Here is a 17,688-nt window from a genome sequence, read left to right as displayed (position 1 = left end):
TTAATTGTAGCACTAACGCTTGGGTGTAATTTGAAAATTTCAGAATACAATGGCTAACGATTTTAGCATCCTAAACTCGCTGTGGTTCTCACTGGGAGCATTTATGCAACAGGGCTGTGATATATCGCCAAGGTAAGGAACAAAGTTATATATGTAAACTTTTGTATTAACCTGTACTAAATGAACCTTAAAAAACGTAAAGGGATAAATAAATAAATAATTTATTCATCCTTATCTGCACCCAATTGTACATAGGGCGCTGCATTGTATTGACGCGGTGTTATCTTGATCGCCAAGGTAAGGAGCACAGTTATATATGGAAACTTTTGTATTAACCTGTACTAAATTAACCTTAAAAAACGCAAAGGAATAAATAAATACACAATTTATTCACCCTTATCTGCACCCAATTGTACATAGGGCGCTGCATTGTATTGACGCAGTGTTATCTTGATTGCCAAGGTAAGGAGCACAGTTATATATGGAAACTTTTGTATTAACCTGCACTAAATTTAACATTAATATATTGTAGAAAAGGGAAAATTATATTATTTATTCACCCTTATCTGCACTTAATGGTGCACAGTGCAATGCATCGTATTGACGCAGTGTTATCTTGATCGTTCCCTACACGAAGGTAAGGTGATCATCCATTTGTTTTAGGTACAAGTCCGGAGTAATATTTCATATATATCAGAGTGAAAATCAAAAATGTTTTTTTTGGAAACCAATACGATAGTCATTTAAATTTAAATTTCATGTTGTTGAATTTAGGCACAGAGATCAGACTGCGCTCCACGTACAAGTCCAGGGTGATATTTAATCAAAATTATCGTAAAAAGTCGTTTTTATTTATTCTGACCCCCATGGGAATCGAACCCAGAACCTCTTGTTCGGTAGGCAAAAGCGCTAACTGCTATATTATGAAGCCGGACAAAGATTGTCGATCATAGTTGAGTAATATATTAAAAATCATGATATCGTATATGAAGTTATGGAGAGCAATGAAGATCCGTATCTAATTATGCACTGGAGTCAAACCTAGTATTTTCTACATCATTTTTTTTTAAATTATAAACTAGCTTGTACCCGGCGTACGTTGCAAAGCCACCAGTTCTTTATTTGATTCTTAATAGGAAAGAGTGAGTCCCTATTTTCAAAAAAAAGTTTTCATTCATTGATAATTTTATTCCCAAATAAAATTCTGTTTGAAAAAAATGGACAGTATTTATTAAATTTTACATTTTAAACTCCCACATGCTTACAGTTTCGTGTGGAGTTTTTTTTATGGTTAAAATACTTTTCACCTATTTTCATGTGATTGTTTCAACATAGTGACCGCCAAGAGGATGTAATGAAGATATTTTGAAAGTTTCAAAAATTTCCTATTCTTCATATAACAATGCTTCAAGTACAAACAAACAAACAGACGGGACATTTTTTTATACAGTGGAATCTCAGTATACGTCTGCTTTGGAATAAGTCCAACTTGGTATACGTCATGTTTGGACGCGAAACATTTTGCTTGGTATACGACCGTAGTTTGAAATACGACTTTTTGCAAGAACTTGTTAGTTAAAAAGCTCTCCTTCCAAAAAATAACATCTCCTTCTCAGGATCATAAGCACTTGATTCTTCTCACAACTTTAACTAATGTTAAATGTTCATTTATTTCGCCTAAGTTCTTTTTTATTTATGTAGCTCTGACACCCCACCCCTGTCTGACATGTAATCGTGAAAGGCCATGTCTGTCGCTAGAGATGAAACGATAAAGACTCAACGTTATATTTATTTAGTTTTATGTATTATAAATTTATTTAAACTTTTTATTTAAATTTTATCATTGTTTTAATCCAAATTCCACATTTACCTTTTTTTTCGTGGGAGCGGATTGATAATTTCTTTCCCTTAGTTTCTTATGGAAATATTACGTTTGGTTTACGTCCTATTTGGTATAAGTCTCATGATCTGGAACGGATAAGGGACGTATTTCGAGGTTCCACTGTATATAGAACATGTGTGAATTGCATTTGAAAATAATGTTTTTTTTTTATAAACTTGTGCAAATTGTAGATCTATCTCCGGGAGGATTGTAGGTTCCGTGTGGTGGTTTTTCACTCTGATCCTCATATCTTCATACACTGCCAACCTTGCCGCCTTCCTGACCGTGGAAAGAATGGTAGCGCCCATCAACTCGCCCGAAGACTTAGCGGCCCAGACCGAAGTGCAATATGGAACCCTTTACCACGGATCTACTTGGGATTTCTTTAGGGTAAGACTTTTTTTTTCAATTCTTTTGTTAACTTTTAGGAACAATGCAGGCATTGATAGGCAGCATTAAGTCTTCACCGAGTATGAATCCGATCTCCAGAAAGCCTTCATATTGTCAACGCTTTCAATGCCGGAAGGTATTAATATTGCCTTACCCAGCTGGCTGTGATTTTTTCAACAAACAAATAAAACCTAAAAAGGGTATATTTTTTCTGTACACTTATAAACCATTTTATTAAAACATACCAAATATATAATTTAATTAATTTTTTAAAAATTAAAAGAAATATTTGTGTTCTTATACAAATATTTTAATTTTATACTATTTCTGTGAGCCTAAGCAAATCATTATTAGAACTTGGTATCAAATTTCGGTAGAGTGGGTTCGAACCGAGAAACTCTGACTTAAGAGTCCGCGACTTTAACCACGGGACCACAACCTGAAATATATACACCGTGTGGCGTTTGAGCTACCGTTTACTCAGAAAAACACAGTTTAAATATTCAGGGTTATCACAACTTCATGCAGAAAACACATTTACTTATAAACACAGCGGAATATAACTGTGTTAACAAAAATGTTTATTAATTTATTTATTTATGGTAATTTCGATTAAAAAAGAATAAAAAAAAATGTTGATGTTGCATGAAAATATAAAATGACTATGAAATTTCTAGTCAGTAACCCTGTTTCAGGGACTATCTAGAGATGTTGAAAACGTTCTTATTTTAGCGTTTGAAAAAAAAAAACAAATATATTTTTTAATTTCTTGAATGTTTTTCGCTGATACTTTGTGGCTCATTTTATACACTTTATAAATTAAAACGTAAATAATAACAAGTATGTACATGTTTAACCCTGACAATGACAAAGTTTTCGTCGAAACCGATTGAAAAAAAACAATAAAAAGTGGTTAAAAAGTACTAAAATTTTAAGGGTAAAAAATTAAATGTCAAAATTTAAAATAATCCTTAAGAAAAAAATTGCATGGAAGGGTTTCTATCAGTAAGAACCAATTGCATGTATGCTTATTACTTAGTGTTTCAAGTAATTTCGTAAATAAAATCAGGGGTTCTGAACAGATGTGGAGTTCTGCAAAATTAAATAAAACTTGACAATATAATTAGAATAATTAAATTAATTAACAAATAATGAATATCAAATGAAATTTGAATAATGAAATAAAACTTGAAAATCAAAAACATAGTTTAATTTAATTTAAATCATTTTAAGGTTGTATTCTGCAAAGCCTGGCGCTGTTTTATCAGGACACCCTATTGGAATATTTTAAGTCAAACTAAATTGCAACTGTCTTAATCGGATTATATGAATACTCGCTCACTTATAGGATGTTTGTATTATTCAAAGCATTATTCATAATACACCAAACGAATTCCTGGGTAACCGAGATTACAAGTAACACGGATATATACAACGTTATGCCGAAATTTATAAGCAATCGATGAATCGCCGGCGTTTCATACATGAATTTTATACGTTAACTAACCATCTCGCCGCTTCTCCTCAGGGGTAAGAAGAGAGAATAGAACGAGACACCACTCTGTCTATGCATAAATTATTCGCCTCTTCCAAGTTTATGCATCTCCTCATAAATATTATCCTATTATTTTGACTCCTTACCTAATCGCTTTCAAGTTTTTTAAATACCTGATCAGGCCAAGTTTTTCTCAGTCTTTCTCTTTTTTATTTCCAACTACATTCAATTCATAATTTTGTTTTAAAAAAATCTGTGATAACAAAAATAGGTTTGATTATCAGTTTAACTTTTCATTCTAATGGTGTTTGGAAAACATTTGAAGAAACTTATTTAACGTCACAGATAAAGAAAAAATGGAACTAAAATAACTGAAGTTTTGGCGGGCGAATAAGGAAAATTTGAAACTTTCATTAAAAGAAGTAAGCAAGCGCTGTTGAACTTTTTATGTTTATGTTGCAATTATTCTTTAAATGGATGTTGTAGGTTATGGGTTTATACTGAAATCACTGAGGGAATAAGTTTTTTTTCAAAAACTATTTACGTAAGTTTATGTTAAAAATTGTATCATTTATCAAAAATAGATGCAAATTGTTTTAACATCATTTGTATTATTTTTATTTGAAAATTTGATAAAAAACAGTGGAATCTCAAAATTATCAACGGAATAAGCAAAAGAAAGAAAAGCATTTTACTTTAATTAAAAATAATCAACAGTCCCTTTAGTACCTTCTAAGTATGATACTCCTAGAATGCGTATTTTAATCATTGAAGGATAACCAAGAAAGCGAGTTTTAATGAAAAATAGTATTATGTACATTTCCTTTACGATACTTGGACATTTTTTCGTTAAATTATGGTAGCTAATGCTTTTGTTCCTTTATACTTCAGGATTAGTATTAAAACTGTATGGGAAATATAAAATTATCAAAAAATGGATATAATGATCTATAATGCAATAATACTGTATGCAAAAGCTCACAAACAGAAAAAAAACAAACAAAAAGGAAATTAAAAATAATAACAGATTTGGAAGCTTCATTAAAATAATGTCGAAGAAGAAAAATGTTATTTTCTATTTTAATGACCAAAATCGTAAGCTTAGACTGAAAGCTTTCATTCCTTTAAAATCCTTTACTTTATTATGCTTAAGACTACAAAACATTTGTGGCTCTAAAAAACAAATCCTAAGCAGTCTTTATCTAGTTATATTTATCGTGATTTATTTGAATTACATCAAAAGATCCCCATTCCCGGATATGATTTAATGACCTCTGATCTTTCTCTAGTAAACAAAGAAAGAAAGAAAAAAGAAAATTAACGTTTCCCGGTGGAGTAGAAAATAAAGGAATGTACAAACCAACCTAATATTTGTCGAATTTCATTGAAAATAATAATATTTTTGAAAATAGTTATCGGTCAAATGAATTCGTTATCTAGTATAACTTTTTCATTAATAAAAATGTTATTATTCGTTGTTTCGAAAAATAAAATCACCTTAAGTTACCTACTCTTTGATTGCTTTGAAATTTAGACATATCACTGCATTTGAATACTTTCATTTTTTAATTTATATATATTTTTTTAAATGTTAAAGACGATTAGTTTTTTTTTAACATTAATTTTTCACCTCAATGGCAGTGCCATCTGTTCAACGTAACAGCAACCCATGCAATAAAAAATCCATTTTACGAACAACCTCTTTTCCAGCAGCTACTGTCACATAGAATTGTTAATGTTTTTATTGCATTTTTTTTTTTAATTTTTTTATTCCACCACAAGTATGCATTGTGAAATTCTTCTTCTAAATTGTATCCATATGCAATGGTGAAAAGGGTATTGATGCAGTGTTATCTTGATCTTTACTTACTTAAATGCAACATATAATGCAACATATCACTCCTGCGCTTCAGGTGTCAGGTGATACTAAATAAATATTAGAGTGAAAAATCACACATATTTTTTCATCCCTTCCTTGGGAATCGAATCCGAGGCATTCTCTGCAAATGCGAACACCTCAGTAATGTAAGTGTGTGGACTAGTTTTTAAAAATAAGTTGAATATTTTTCTTTCATTTCCATTTCATCAGACCGAGCCACAGCAATGCGTGTCAGGCATGCACGCGTTACAAGTATACAATATACGTCAGACGCTATATATGAACAATAAGGTACCACGCGTTGTGTAAGAAATATGTATTTATGTATTTGAATTTACATTTTTTCTCGTTATTTAGAAAATATTAAGTCTCTCATATTTTAGTTACCACAAACTATTATAAACAATACTTATAACCATCTGAAGCACTAATCAATGACATTGAATAAATAAAATATTTTTTTTAGAAAATTTTGTTTTGTTGTAATTCTTTTAAGATGCTCTCTATCTCTTTCTCTCACACTTTCTCAATTTTCCTTATTCTTTATTTATTTAAGAAGTGTTTTTTTATTATTATTTTTACGCAGTTACTTATACATTGAGAATATTTTATTTATGACATTGTCTCATTCTGTCTTCAATGTGGGTACCGTCGTTAATGAAGGTTAAAAACCATAAATCTAAGAGATAATTGTAATCTGAGGAAGAAACATGAACAAGAATAATTTTATTTGTACTTGTACATTAAATTTACGATCGGCATACGAATATACCCAACAAATTACATTCTCTCGGTTATCTGATTGAGGTCTGAAGCTCGTGGGATTTTGAGATGGGAGCAGTGCCTGCGTGAGATCTATTAACATCTATACACCGTACTCTCATTTGTTAGAAATCCTTTTATTCTACACTCCGCCTGTATAAAGACACGGCGAGCCACCGCAGATTACAACTAAATTAACATGCTTTGGATTCAATCGGAATCTGCTTTGAATCTAATGTATTCTATGGTTTGTCCGACCATTGAATACTAAGGTTATCTACGAAAACCACAACTACTGCTAATACTAAATTGTACTACCAAAATAATTTTACCTTTTGTTAACTGAGTAATTTATTAACTCTACTGTTTTTATATGTTTGTTTAACAAAAAATTAAATATTTTTAAAATATGTATATTTATTATTATTATTAATTTTTTTTACATTTTGGGCGTGTCAAAACACTTGTTCACAAATCTGGATTATCTCCGATTAGGAGTTATTTTAGACATCTCATCATAGATGAAGAAGAATATAGAAGTCTGGGAAATTACAGGGATTACGACCGTAATAGGCTGAATTACGTGATAACTTTACACGTCTGTAATATTCACCAATACTACCCATGATTGACAACCACACTACACAAATTTTTGAAACTTCTATATATATTGATCAAACTTGAAACACAATATGCGGGAGTTCACTAAAGATATCTACGGTGAGATGTGAATGCCCAGACTTCAATATTCATGTATTTTAAGATGTCGAAAGTTATGTGATTATTAGTAAGCAAATTTAACGTTAGGTAATCGGACCAATGTATGTAGCCTAACCCCCTTATTTGGCATTCCAGCGATCGCAAATCACCCTCTACAGCAAGATGTGGGAGTACATGAACTCCCGCAAGCACGTGTTTGTGCGAACCTACGACGAGGGTATACGCCGAGTCCGTACATCGAAGGGGAAATATGCCCTTCTCATGGAGTCGCCCAAGAACGACTACACGAACGAGCGACAGCCCTGCGACACGATGAAAGTCGGACGCAACTTGGACGCCAAGGGATTTGGAGTGGCCACACCCCTAGGATCGCCATTGAGGTACATGATTATTATATTCAGAAATAAGGGGCGCCCTAATAATAACAATGGAATTATAATTTATTAACTTCAATTACAATTCGAAAATAAATTTTGGGTACGCTTCTACTCTAAATTTTATTCTATCTTCTCTTCTGTAATACATATATAATATTTTTTGCCTTGTTTAATGCTTAAGCTACCTTCAATTATTTGAAAGTATTTAATTGTTAATTCAAATGATTTTATTGTTTACTTGTACAGATTAGATAATATCACTAAAAATATTCCTTTTAATAAAAATATATTTTTTTAAATAACCAAATTTAACTTGAAATAAATAGGGATATTACCATTTTAAAAAATTCAATCAAAAATAAACAAACGCTTCGTATATTCCCTTTGATATCAGTGGTAATTGTACCACAAAAATAAACTTTATGAAATATATTTCTTATTCTTATGTTTTGAAATACTACACATTTATTTTCAAAATAATATTTTATATTTATTATATCATATTCGAAAAGCCTGCTGAAAAACAATAATTAACATGTTTTTCTCCATAACTAGGTTTAATTAACAAGAGAATATTAAAAATGATAAGATTGCTTTGTAAATTTCATATTTCATTTGGTTTTTGTTGCTCATCTCCGGTGATCCGATAACGAAATGTTCCTAATACTATCAGTTAAGATGTTTACCTCAACGAGACCTTAAGAAAGTTTACTTGCTTAGCTTTATTCTATTAACATCATCTTCTATACTAGTTCATTCAGGCAGCACATAAAAGACGAGACGGATTTTCTCCGCGTGTGAAACAGTACACATTTTCTCCCGCGAATGGTTGTCACTGGGCTAATTAAATTTGTTTCTTCTGACTTTATAACTAAAGATAAGAGTGTGGCTGTGTTTGGTGACAAAAGTTTGCTCTTTGATGAAATTTCTGTACTGGAATAAATGCTTCACCTCCAGACTTTTGCCAGCACTTATGGTGCCCTTTTAATTAAAAATTGTTTCTACTCTTTATGTAAATTACAACTCTACGTGAAGCTTTTATTAATAAAATGTAGGTATTCAATTTAATAAGCAGGTTTGAATAATATTTTTTCGGTAAAACATTTACGTTCGTGGGACCTTAAGCTACTTGTCACGTTTTATTTAATATTTTTTGAGAGAATGATAAAGCGTTAAAGTATTAAAATGGCAACTAATGTTAAAATGGGAACATTTGTTACTAAAAGCGAGGAAAAAAAGTGATCGATTTTCTTTCATGTCTTATAAAATTCTTTATGTTCCTTTATACATTTCTGTACAAGTGCCTAGTCGCCGTTCCTAATAAAGTAATATAAGTTATATGTATGTTTTCTCGGGTGTGAGAATTTGTCAAAGAACGGATAATTTATATCGTTTATAAACCAACCGTGTTCGGGATCGCTGTAAAAATTTTACCGTAAAGTTGGAACAACTCGTGAATTATATCGACATCCGATATAAGCGTTGGGTATTTGCCATAAAAATTTTCCTGGGCTTAAAATAAATCCTCGATTTAAAATAATAATCACGAATGGTCATAAAACATTTTTAATTGCTTAGCATACGCGTAGAGTGTAATTGTTTAACGTTAAAAGTAAAAAAAATCCAATTGGCTACGAATACATTCGGCTTGTCGAACTTTTATTATGTTTTACAAGTTAAACGCTGAACATAAAGTCATCATACACTGCAAGTCTTTTTAGGCGATAAATAAGCGCTGCGTATTCAATGAATACAATATAAATTGCTTTCTTTTTGTGCCGAAAAAAAATACAATGGCGATTTCCGCTAAGGAGTTTTTCTGTTTACTGACTTTTCCTTGAATTTGCGACTAACCGCACGTTGGCTTTGCGAATACTTGTTTATGAAAAATTCACTATTTTTGTATTTATCTTGTGCGATTTTTACTTCGAATATTTAATTTCTTTTGAATGTATGATTTAGAAAAATTAACCTGTTTTCAGTAACCATTTTATTTATTTATTACAGATTTCAGTCTCCTTGAAGGGTGAATTCTTCGAAAGTGAGGAAAAAGTGATTTGTTTTAAAAGTATTTCATTTTAAAATTAAGCGTCCATTGTTACAGGGATGGGATTAATCTGGCCGTTCTCTCTCTAAAGGAAAATGGCGAACTAACTAAGTTGACTAACAAGTGGTGGTACGACAGAACTGAGTGCAAACATAGCGACAAACAAGTACGTATATCATCTCGATATTAGTCTTCCTGTAAGGGTTATTCCTCGCACTTCTACCCTTCCTAGAATGAACCGAAACCGACCATTTCGATAATAACGAACGTTAACTGGCTTTGTTTTGACGTTAAGAGTATTCCAATATATTATTTTAGAGAATTGAATTCGGATATCAATAAATAAATAAATTAAAGGTATAAAGGAAACCAAGTCATTTTCCACCCAAATAATTTTAATGTCTTCGTGTCATCATTCAAGACGTGGAGAAATATATATATAGTAAAATATTTTTTTATGTAAAAAATATTTTGTCAATACAATTTCATCAAAATATGTTTTTAAATTTAGCAAAAATGAGTTTTTTGAAAACACCTTATTTTTATGTGTTTTTAGGACACTTCTCGTAACGAGTTATCCCTCAGCAACGTGGCCGGTATATTCTACATACTGATAGGGGGTCTTCTGGTAGCCCTGTTTGTGGCCCTGATAGAGTTCTGCTACAAGAGCCACTCAGACGCGGCGAAGGCCAAAGTCCCTCTCTCCGACGCCATGAAGTCCAAGGCCAGACTGACCGTGTCCAGTCCGGGGGAGTTCGACGCCGTCAGCGGAAGCGCGGGTCCCACAGCCAGCATTGGGAGAGCTGGCACCAGGAAAGCCAATGCGGAAAGGTGCCGAGACCCCGATGCCGACGGTCGCCCTGGCTGGAACGGATCATTTACTGCAGTAAGTCTGTTTTCCGTCGTCACCTAAAAACATCATTTCATCTTTTGATTCAAAACACAACATTAGTTTTTGTTTAAAAAAAATAGTTATTTAAAGGCGGGACATATCATTTTGCATTCATTTATATTACAAATATAATATTAAAAATACTTGTTAAAGACCACTTTTTTAAGGTTATTAACTTACGTCTAATTTCGAAAACTAAAGATGTTTTTTATCAATTGGTTTAAATACAAACTGATAAAGAGTTTTTGTATTCACCTCTTGATGAGAACATTAATAGCTCTCGAAACGAAACTACTGTTTATACTACTAAACTCTTAAACTCGTATTCTACAAGTGCTATTTTTAAAAAAATTATTTCAATCATCATGGTATTACAGAAACTGAATTCCAGTGTTTTTTCAGTGTAAATTTAATTATAGTACGAGTATAGTGCTTCTAGTTAATTTTTTTTTGTTTGAATCTGACTTAGCCAATAACCAATACCATCGTGTAATATTTTAAAACATGATTGAGTGAAAACGTATTATTTGTAAATATTTTTTTTTGTTGTTGTTAAACATCTATTTTTCAAAACCTTTTTGCAAAAAATAAAGCAAATAAATATCCGTAATTTGTAGTCGTTTTTATTGATAAATTAAATCTTTTGAACTTATTTTAATAACATTTATTTTCAATGTTTTTCGTCCAGAGAATTTGTGTTTCTAATCAAATATTTTTTTACCTTTTGTTATTCGCATGACTTGTTTGAAACTGTTTTTTTTTTTCCTCAAATATTTTATTTTTCAATATAGTACAGTGATATCGCGAGCCGAAACAATTCCAGCACTTATCGAAACTACTAAAGTATTTAGTCTACTACTGGACTCGGCTGAATAATTAGCTTGTGAGTAGCGATTTCTTTCTAATTCTTACGTTTTCTTATTAAAATAAAGGCATCCTTATAAAGTTCAGCCAAACATCTTTATTTTTGCTTTATTAATGTACACCTATGGTAGTTATCCAATTTTAAGAAAAATGAAGAAAGCCTACATAAATATCTTTCCTTCCCTTTCTCTCTATTCCACTCAATCCGAATGTGATCTTCGATTTGTGAAAAGTAGGAAATGGTTATCATTTACTGAAAATATTCTAAACTAAACTAAACTAAACTAACCATCACGCCCCTTCCCCGCAGGGATAGGCAGAGAGAATCGAACGCCACACCACTCTGTCTTTGCAAACATTCTTCGCCTCTTCTACATTCATGTATCTCCTCATACATACCCGATGATAATGTCGACTCCTAACCCGGCCGCTTTCAAGTATTTGACATACCTGATTGTGCCAGGTTTTCCTCGGTCTTCCTCTGCTCCTTTTCCCAACTACATTCACCCCCATAAATTTGTTGAACAGTTCTTTCCTCACTCGTACGTTCCACATGTCCAAACCATCTCTCTATATTTTCAAATGGAATATTGCTTTAGTTGTAATCAGCTTTATTGCTTAAACTAAACATTGTTTATTGTATCGTCGTATCTCATATGTGATTGCATATTTTGTATTGCACTTTTTATATTGAATTTCATTAGAGTTATTTTTATATAATTTTTTAAATAATTTTTTTCAGTATTAAATATTTCGAATATTTAATACTGGTAAAATTGGTTTTAAGTCTTGTTTTTTTTTATTATTAACATAAAAATTTTAATTAATAAAAAACAATATTTATTACTCGCCATAAAAAAAAATTATTCTATCCTTATTTGTTCAAGATGCCAAGAATATTAGGAAAAACCTTACAACTATTAAAATGCTCATTCTTTGATAAACTTCAAAACAAATTTAATTTTTTTTCCTAGAAAGCTAGCTCCCTTTTAAAATAGCATTCCTTTATTAATTATTTTTATTCTTTTAGAAATCCTTGCTTGATCTTGATTCCCTTTTTTTTTAATTAAAAGCATTTTTATTTTTATTTTAATGTCCTTTTTATTATATTTCTTACTTTTTCAAACACTTTCCTTTTTATTATATTTCTTACTTTTTCAAACACTTTCCTTTTTATTATATTTCTTACTTTTTCAAACACTATATACTTTCTAATTTGGAACCGACATATAAGATACAAACCTTCACCACTATCACCAGTTTGTTTTTGTTGTTGTTGGAAAATAAGCAAAATGACAAAAAAAAATATTAAGTGGTTACATTGATTCGCCGGAATTACTGCCACGTATAAGTTTTATATAAGAGTCCCCGGTTGGATCACCAGGACGGCTGACACCTTAGCGCTTCCCACAAGTAGAACAAACGATATTTAATATTCCTTTATTTATCGTTCATCAAAATTGGTCAATTATGAATATGGGAATGTTCTACTCGACATTGTCAGCACTGCGATTGCGTACATAGTAAGTCCATATCTAAATCGTAGTGTGTCCCAATTTTCACATTATTTGTCTTGGACTTGAGCTTTGATCTTTCTCTTTTCTCCTTTTCCTCCCTACCGCCCTTCTTCCAGATATTTATATTTAATGACATACTTATATGAAATTTTGTAAATGGAATGTTACAAATACCTGTTTTTTGTCACTCATTATTGTAAACGTATTTATGTAACTGTAAAAATTCCAAATAAAATTAAAATTAAAATAAAATAATTCCAGTATTACGCCCCGTCGAGCCAGACCGCCGGCACGCTGCTGGACCAGGATGGGATGCACGCTAACACGCACACGCAGGTCTGATCCGCGGCGCGGGATGCGGTCATTCGTCGTCCCGCCGCTGCTAAGCAATCCAAGATGATTGACTTGTACCAGCTATAAGGCAACAAACCATCCGCGAACTCGAACGAGATTTCGACTTGCTTATAAATGCAAACCATTGGGAATCGTGTGGTGATTACCAAACCCGCGTTTTGCAACGGCTCGTCTTCTAAGTATATCAAACAACTACATCATCACTATTTATCGGAACGTCTGATACGTTAACAATAAATCAAGTACACTGTTAAAAATAAACAAACAAAAGTTGCGTTTTTTCTTTAATATCTTCAATCGCACTTAGTTATTTTTTTCCAAGAAAGTGAAAAAGACACAGAATCATTTAAAAAATAAATGATCATCCATGGAATCATCACTGTTACGTTACTGAACGTTAAAGATATTTGAAACTTAATGCATACATTTTGTTTAGAACATTTCGAACCATCAAAGGAGCTTTAATTTGTTTTATTTATTATGGGCACTGTTTTAACAAAATTAAAAAATTCTTTACCATAATGCTCCTTTCATACCTGATAATGGTGGAATCTGAAATGTCCGATAAAATACGTTATTTTTCTTTTTGAAAATATATCAACGTTTGATTGTTAGTGAAATAAAAGGTGGAATATTGAAATCTTACACAAAAATGTCGAGTTTACGGACTAAATGAAACCGTTGACATAAAAGACAGTTTACTCTGTAAGTGTTGCTTACTCTTTTGTGGTGTTTTAAGTTAAGTAAAATGTGCACTTCCATAGTTCTTGCAGATGAATTACGAAAAATAAAATGGTAAAAAAATAACAACATTACCAATATAGGACTGAGCGAGGTTACGGATTGTGATATGGTATTGTGTAAATATATTTTAAGCTGGCGGTTTGAAACCATTTACATTATATAATATAATTATAATTAATGAATATATTATCTATTTAGAAAAAACCTTAATGTTTCACTCTACTAATGATTAAATAACGCAGTATAAGAAGTGATTTTCTAATAAATTCTTCACAGTTCTTGTTTTATTTATATAAACGCCATATTCAAAATTTTAAATGTAATTAAATTAATCTAAAAAGTTAAACAATGTACCTATTGCACGTATAAAATATAATTAGAAATGAAAATCAAGTAAACAGTTATTTGGGTATTTTTTTTTATATTTGAGTGATATGTGTACTTCTCTATATGTATAAGAATGTAATGTTTTAAATGTTGAAAAAAATATTAAATGTTTATCTCGGATATAAAAGAAAATTCAAAAAATTTGTCCACTTGATGGTATTATTAAATATAATTATGTGTCAAATAAAATATAATGGTTAATTTCTATGCATATCGTCAAGATTATTGTATACTCAAAAAATAACGAGTATGTAAGTCTGTATGTTCAAATTTATTTGTTAATTCGAAATAATGTTGGAATTCGCATAATTTTTCTTCTCCGTCTTACTCCTCATTACTGAGGGTTGTGACCCTTGTGGAAGCAATGTAATTCGTATAAATTGGGTAACTAAAAACATCAAACGCCTTTTCCGTTATTGAATACATACTAAATAGGTCATTTATATATTTACTCGTAATATGTTAGACGATAATGGACACCTATTTTTTCCATATTATATAGTTTTTAACAAAAAAAACTGTCTTCAAAAGATGGTGTAACTGGAAAGATATAAGTTTAATTACACTAAAATCCCTTAATATAGATAAACGTTGTGTACTAAAAGCCCTCAATAAGATTGCAGGGATAACGGTTGATTTTACTTAAAGTAATGCTAAATGTTTTTTATTGACATAAATAAACTAAACTATTTATCTTACATTTATTCGTGGACATAATGGTTTTGAGAATATGAAACTGAAGATATTTCTCAGTCTTATAATCCATATGTCAATGTAGAATAAATGATTATAATTAATACAAAATAGTTGGTGTAGTAACATTTTAAGAAAAAAATATCATATCCTACTGTAAAAACTAATGTTTAACCATATGCTGTAGTTAATAAAATTGTGTATCCAGTAAATGTTTCTTTTCCGTAAAATTATCTTAATTTGCACATTCACGTTTGTATTTGCAATCCCTTAATTTCACTCTCCTAGCTTTTACTTACCGTTGAACCATATATTCTTAAATTAATTCATTTATAATTTATTATTAGATTAAAACCAATATTTTTAGCTTTTCCACTTTTTTATTTGACCAGCGACCGGGTTTCGTCGTTACCGACATCATCAGACCAGTCTGATGATGTCGGTAACGACGAAACCCGGTCGCTGGTCAAATAAAAAAGTGGAAAAGCTAAAAATATTGGTTTTAATCTAATAATAAATTAAAAATGCAATTCCATCACGAAGTGTCAGTGGATAATATAAATCTATTAATTAATTCATTGTTACAATTTTTTATAATATTTCATTTGTAACACGTTTTTTTCATATTTTTCTTATTAGATAAAGTTTTTTTTATTGACGAGATGGATGTTAGTGTGATTTTAGAAGATTATTTTAAAACATAAATATTTTTCTTCATTTTAATATGTATGTAGGTATACACAGTAAAAAAAAATAAAAAAAATTATTGTACTAGATTGGTACCCACCTAAATGTAATAAGTGTTCAATGTGTTATATAATTAAAGCAAAAACGTTTTCTTGCAACTATCAAAATAACTGATAATTAAACAAAAAAATATGAATAACCTTAATTTTATGAAAATATGAACAATTTCCAATAAATATTTTGTTGCGGCTAATGAAGTATTTTATTCATAAAATTTTCAATATAAGCCATACTCTAAAATAAAAATAAATGATGGGGTAAAATTATTATTATAATTAATTATTTCACTAAGATTAACTAGGATAATCATAAATGTTCTCTTATTGTCAAAACTATCACTTATCACAAATATATTTGTCTGATTATCATCAAAGTGTTGTCAGTGTAATGTATCCAGGTGTCATTGATGTCATATTGCTAATTAATATCTTACTAACATATATGTTAAAATTAATTAATAAATGTTTACCACGTTTCATAATTCAGAGATTATTTATGAAAAACTGTGTATCAGAGAGCTGGTGTATTTATTTATACCTACTCACACTCTAAAGATATGATGAATAAGTAAGAATTTTTGAAAGATAATTTGACGGTACCATGATTTGACGGTAACTTGATGAAAATGGAAAAGCCAAAGAAGTTTTAGAAATAAAAAAAAATATCTCTGAATTTTATTTGTTTACTCTGTTTTTTTAAACATTATTTGAATTTGTTTTTTAAGTTATGTTATAAGATGTAATGACATGTTACTGATTTAAAATACCTTAAACACAAATAATTCGATTTCTGATTATTATTCAAATAAAGGTTTAAAAATAGTTGTATGGTGAAATTATATTATAAACAACAACAATAAAAATACCCATTTCAATTTCAATTCTTCGAATAGATAATACATGCAGTTTGCTATTTAGAAATAAGTATGCCATTACATCTTATTGATAACCTTTTGTCGACATGTTTGAAATAATTTCATCATTTTAAATTTGTTAATTTTTGTATATACGTTATTAATAAAAAATAAAATAAGATGCGTTTAACTTATTTTTCCATTCCTAAATCCACCAATTTTATTACTTAGAAGGTATTAAAAATCAATAAATACCATCTCATAAAGAATTTGACATAAACTTATTTTTTAAATATTTTTTTCTGGGTATTTAATCCTTTCAACAACGTCATATAACAAAAACCGCCTATTTTTCAGGAGATCGTTTATAAAGTTTAATAAATAATGAAATGTTTTAAAAATAAATATCAAGCCACTTATTGAACTTGTTACTGGGCAACATATCTTTTTAGGTAAAACCTGAATGTTTTTTTTCCATTTGCAAATTAGTATATTTAATATAAATAAGCTTTTCTTCAAAATGCAAAAACAACACTTTCTGCCCTGTGACGGGTAAATATAAAATATGCCATATATATATATATATATATATATATATATATATATATATATATATATATATATATATATATATATATATATATATATATATATATATATATATATATATATATATATATATATATATATATATATATATATATATATATATATATATATATATATATATATATATATATATATATATAAATATATATATATATATATATATGTATATATATATATATATATATATATATATATATATATATATATATATATATATATATATATATATATATATATATATATATATATATATATATATATATATATATATATATATATATATATATATATATATTTATATATATATATGTATATATATATATATATATATATATATATATATATATATATATATATATATATATATATATATATATATATATATATATATATATATATATATATATATATATATATATATATATATATATATATATTTATAAATATATATATATATATATATATATATATATATA

At 29.5% G+C, this 17,688-nt stretch overlaps 1 protein-coding gene across 1 annotated transcript in view; it reads left to right on the top strand.

Annotated features, from left to right (window-relative positions):
- GluRIB (Glutamate receptor IB) overlaps positions 1 to 15,309 on the top strand; it is a 229,210-nt gene extending 213,901 nt beyond the window's left edge. The window contains exons 12-17 of the mRNA XM_088275073.1: positions 44 to 132; positions 2,074 to 2,272; positions 7,264 to 7,508; positions 9,610 to 9,718; positions 10,109 to 10,438; positions 13,087 to 15,309. Coding sequence (XP_088131199.1) covers positions 44 to 132; positions 2,074 to 2,272; positions 7,264 to 7,508; positions 9,610 to 9,718; positions 10,109 to 10,438; positions 13,087 to 13,167 — 1,053 coding nt within the window. The 3' untranslated portion in view covers positions 13,168 to 15,309. The remainder of the gene's footprint in view (positions 1 to 43; positions 133 to 2,073; positions 2,273 to 7,263; positions 7,509 to 9,609; positions 9,719 to 10,108; positions 10,439 to 13,086) is intronic.
- The last annotated feature ends 2,379 nt before the right edge of the window (positions 15,310 to 17,688 follow it).

This window comes from Brachycentrus maculatus, unplaced genomic scaffold (genome assembly GCF_059751285.1).
Source record: "Brachycentrus maculatus isolate JH-2025_06_01 unplaced genomic scaffold, ASM5975128v1 h1tg000781l, whole genome shotgun sequence".
NCBI lineage: Eukaryota > Metazoa > Arthropoda > Insecta > Trichoptera > Brachycentridae > Brachycentrus > Brachycentrus maculatus.
This window is presented reverse-complemented; position numbering and strand designations above follow the sequence as displayed.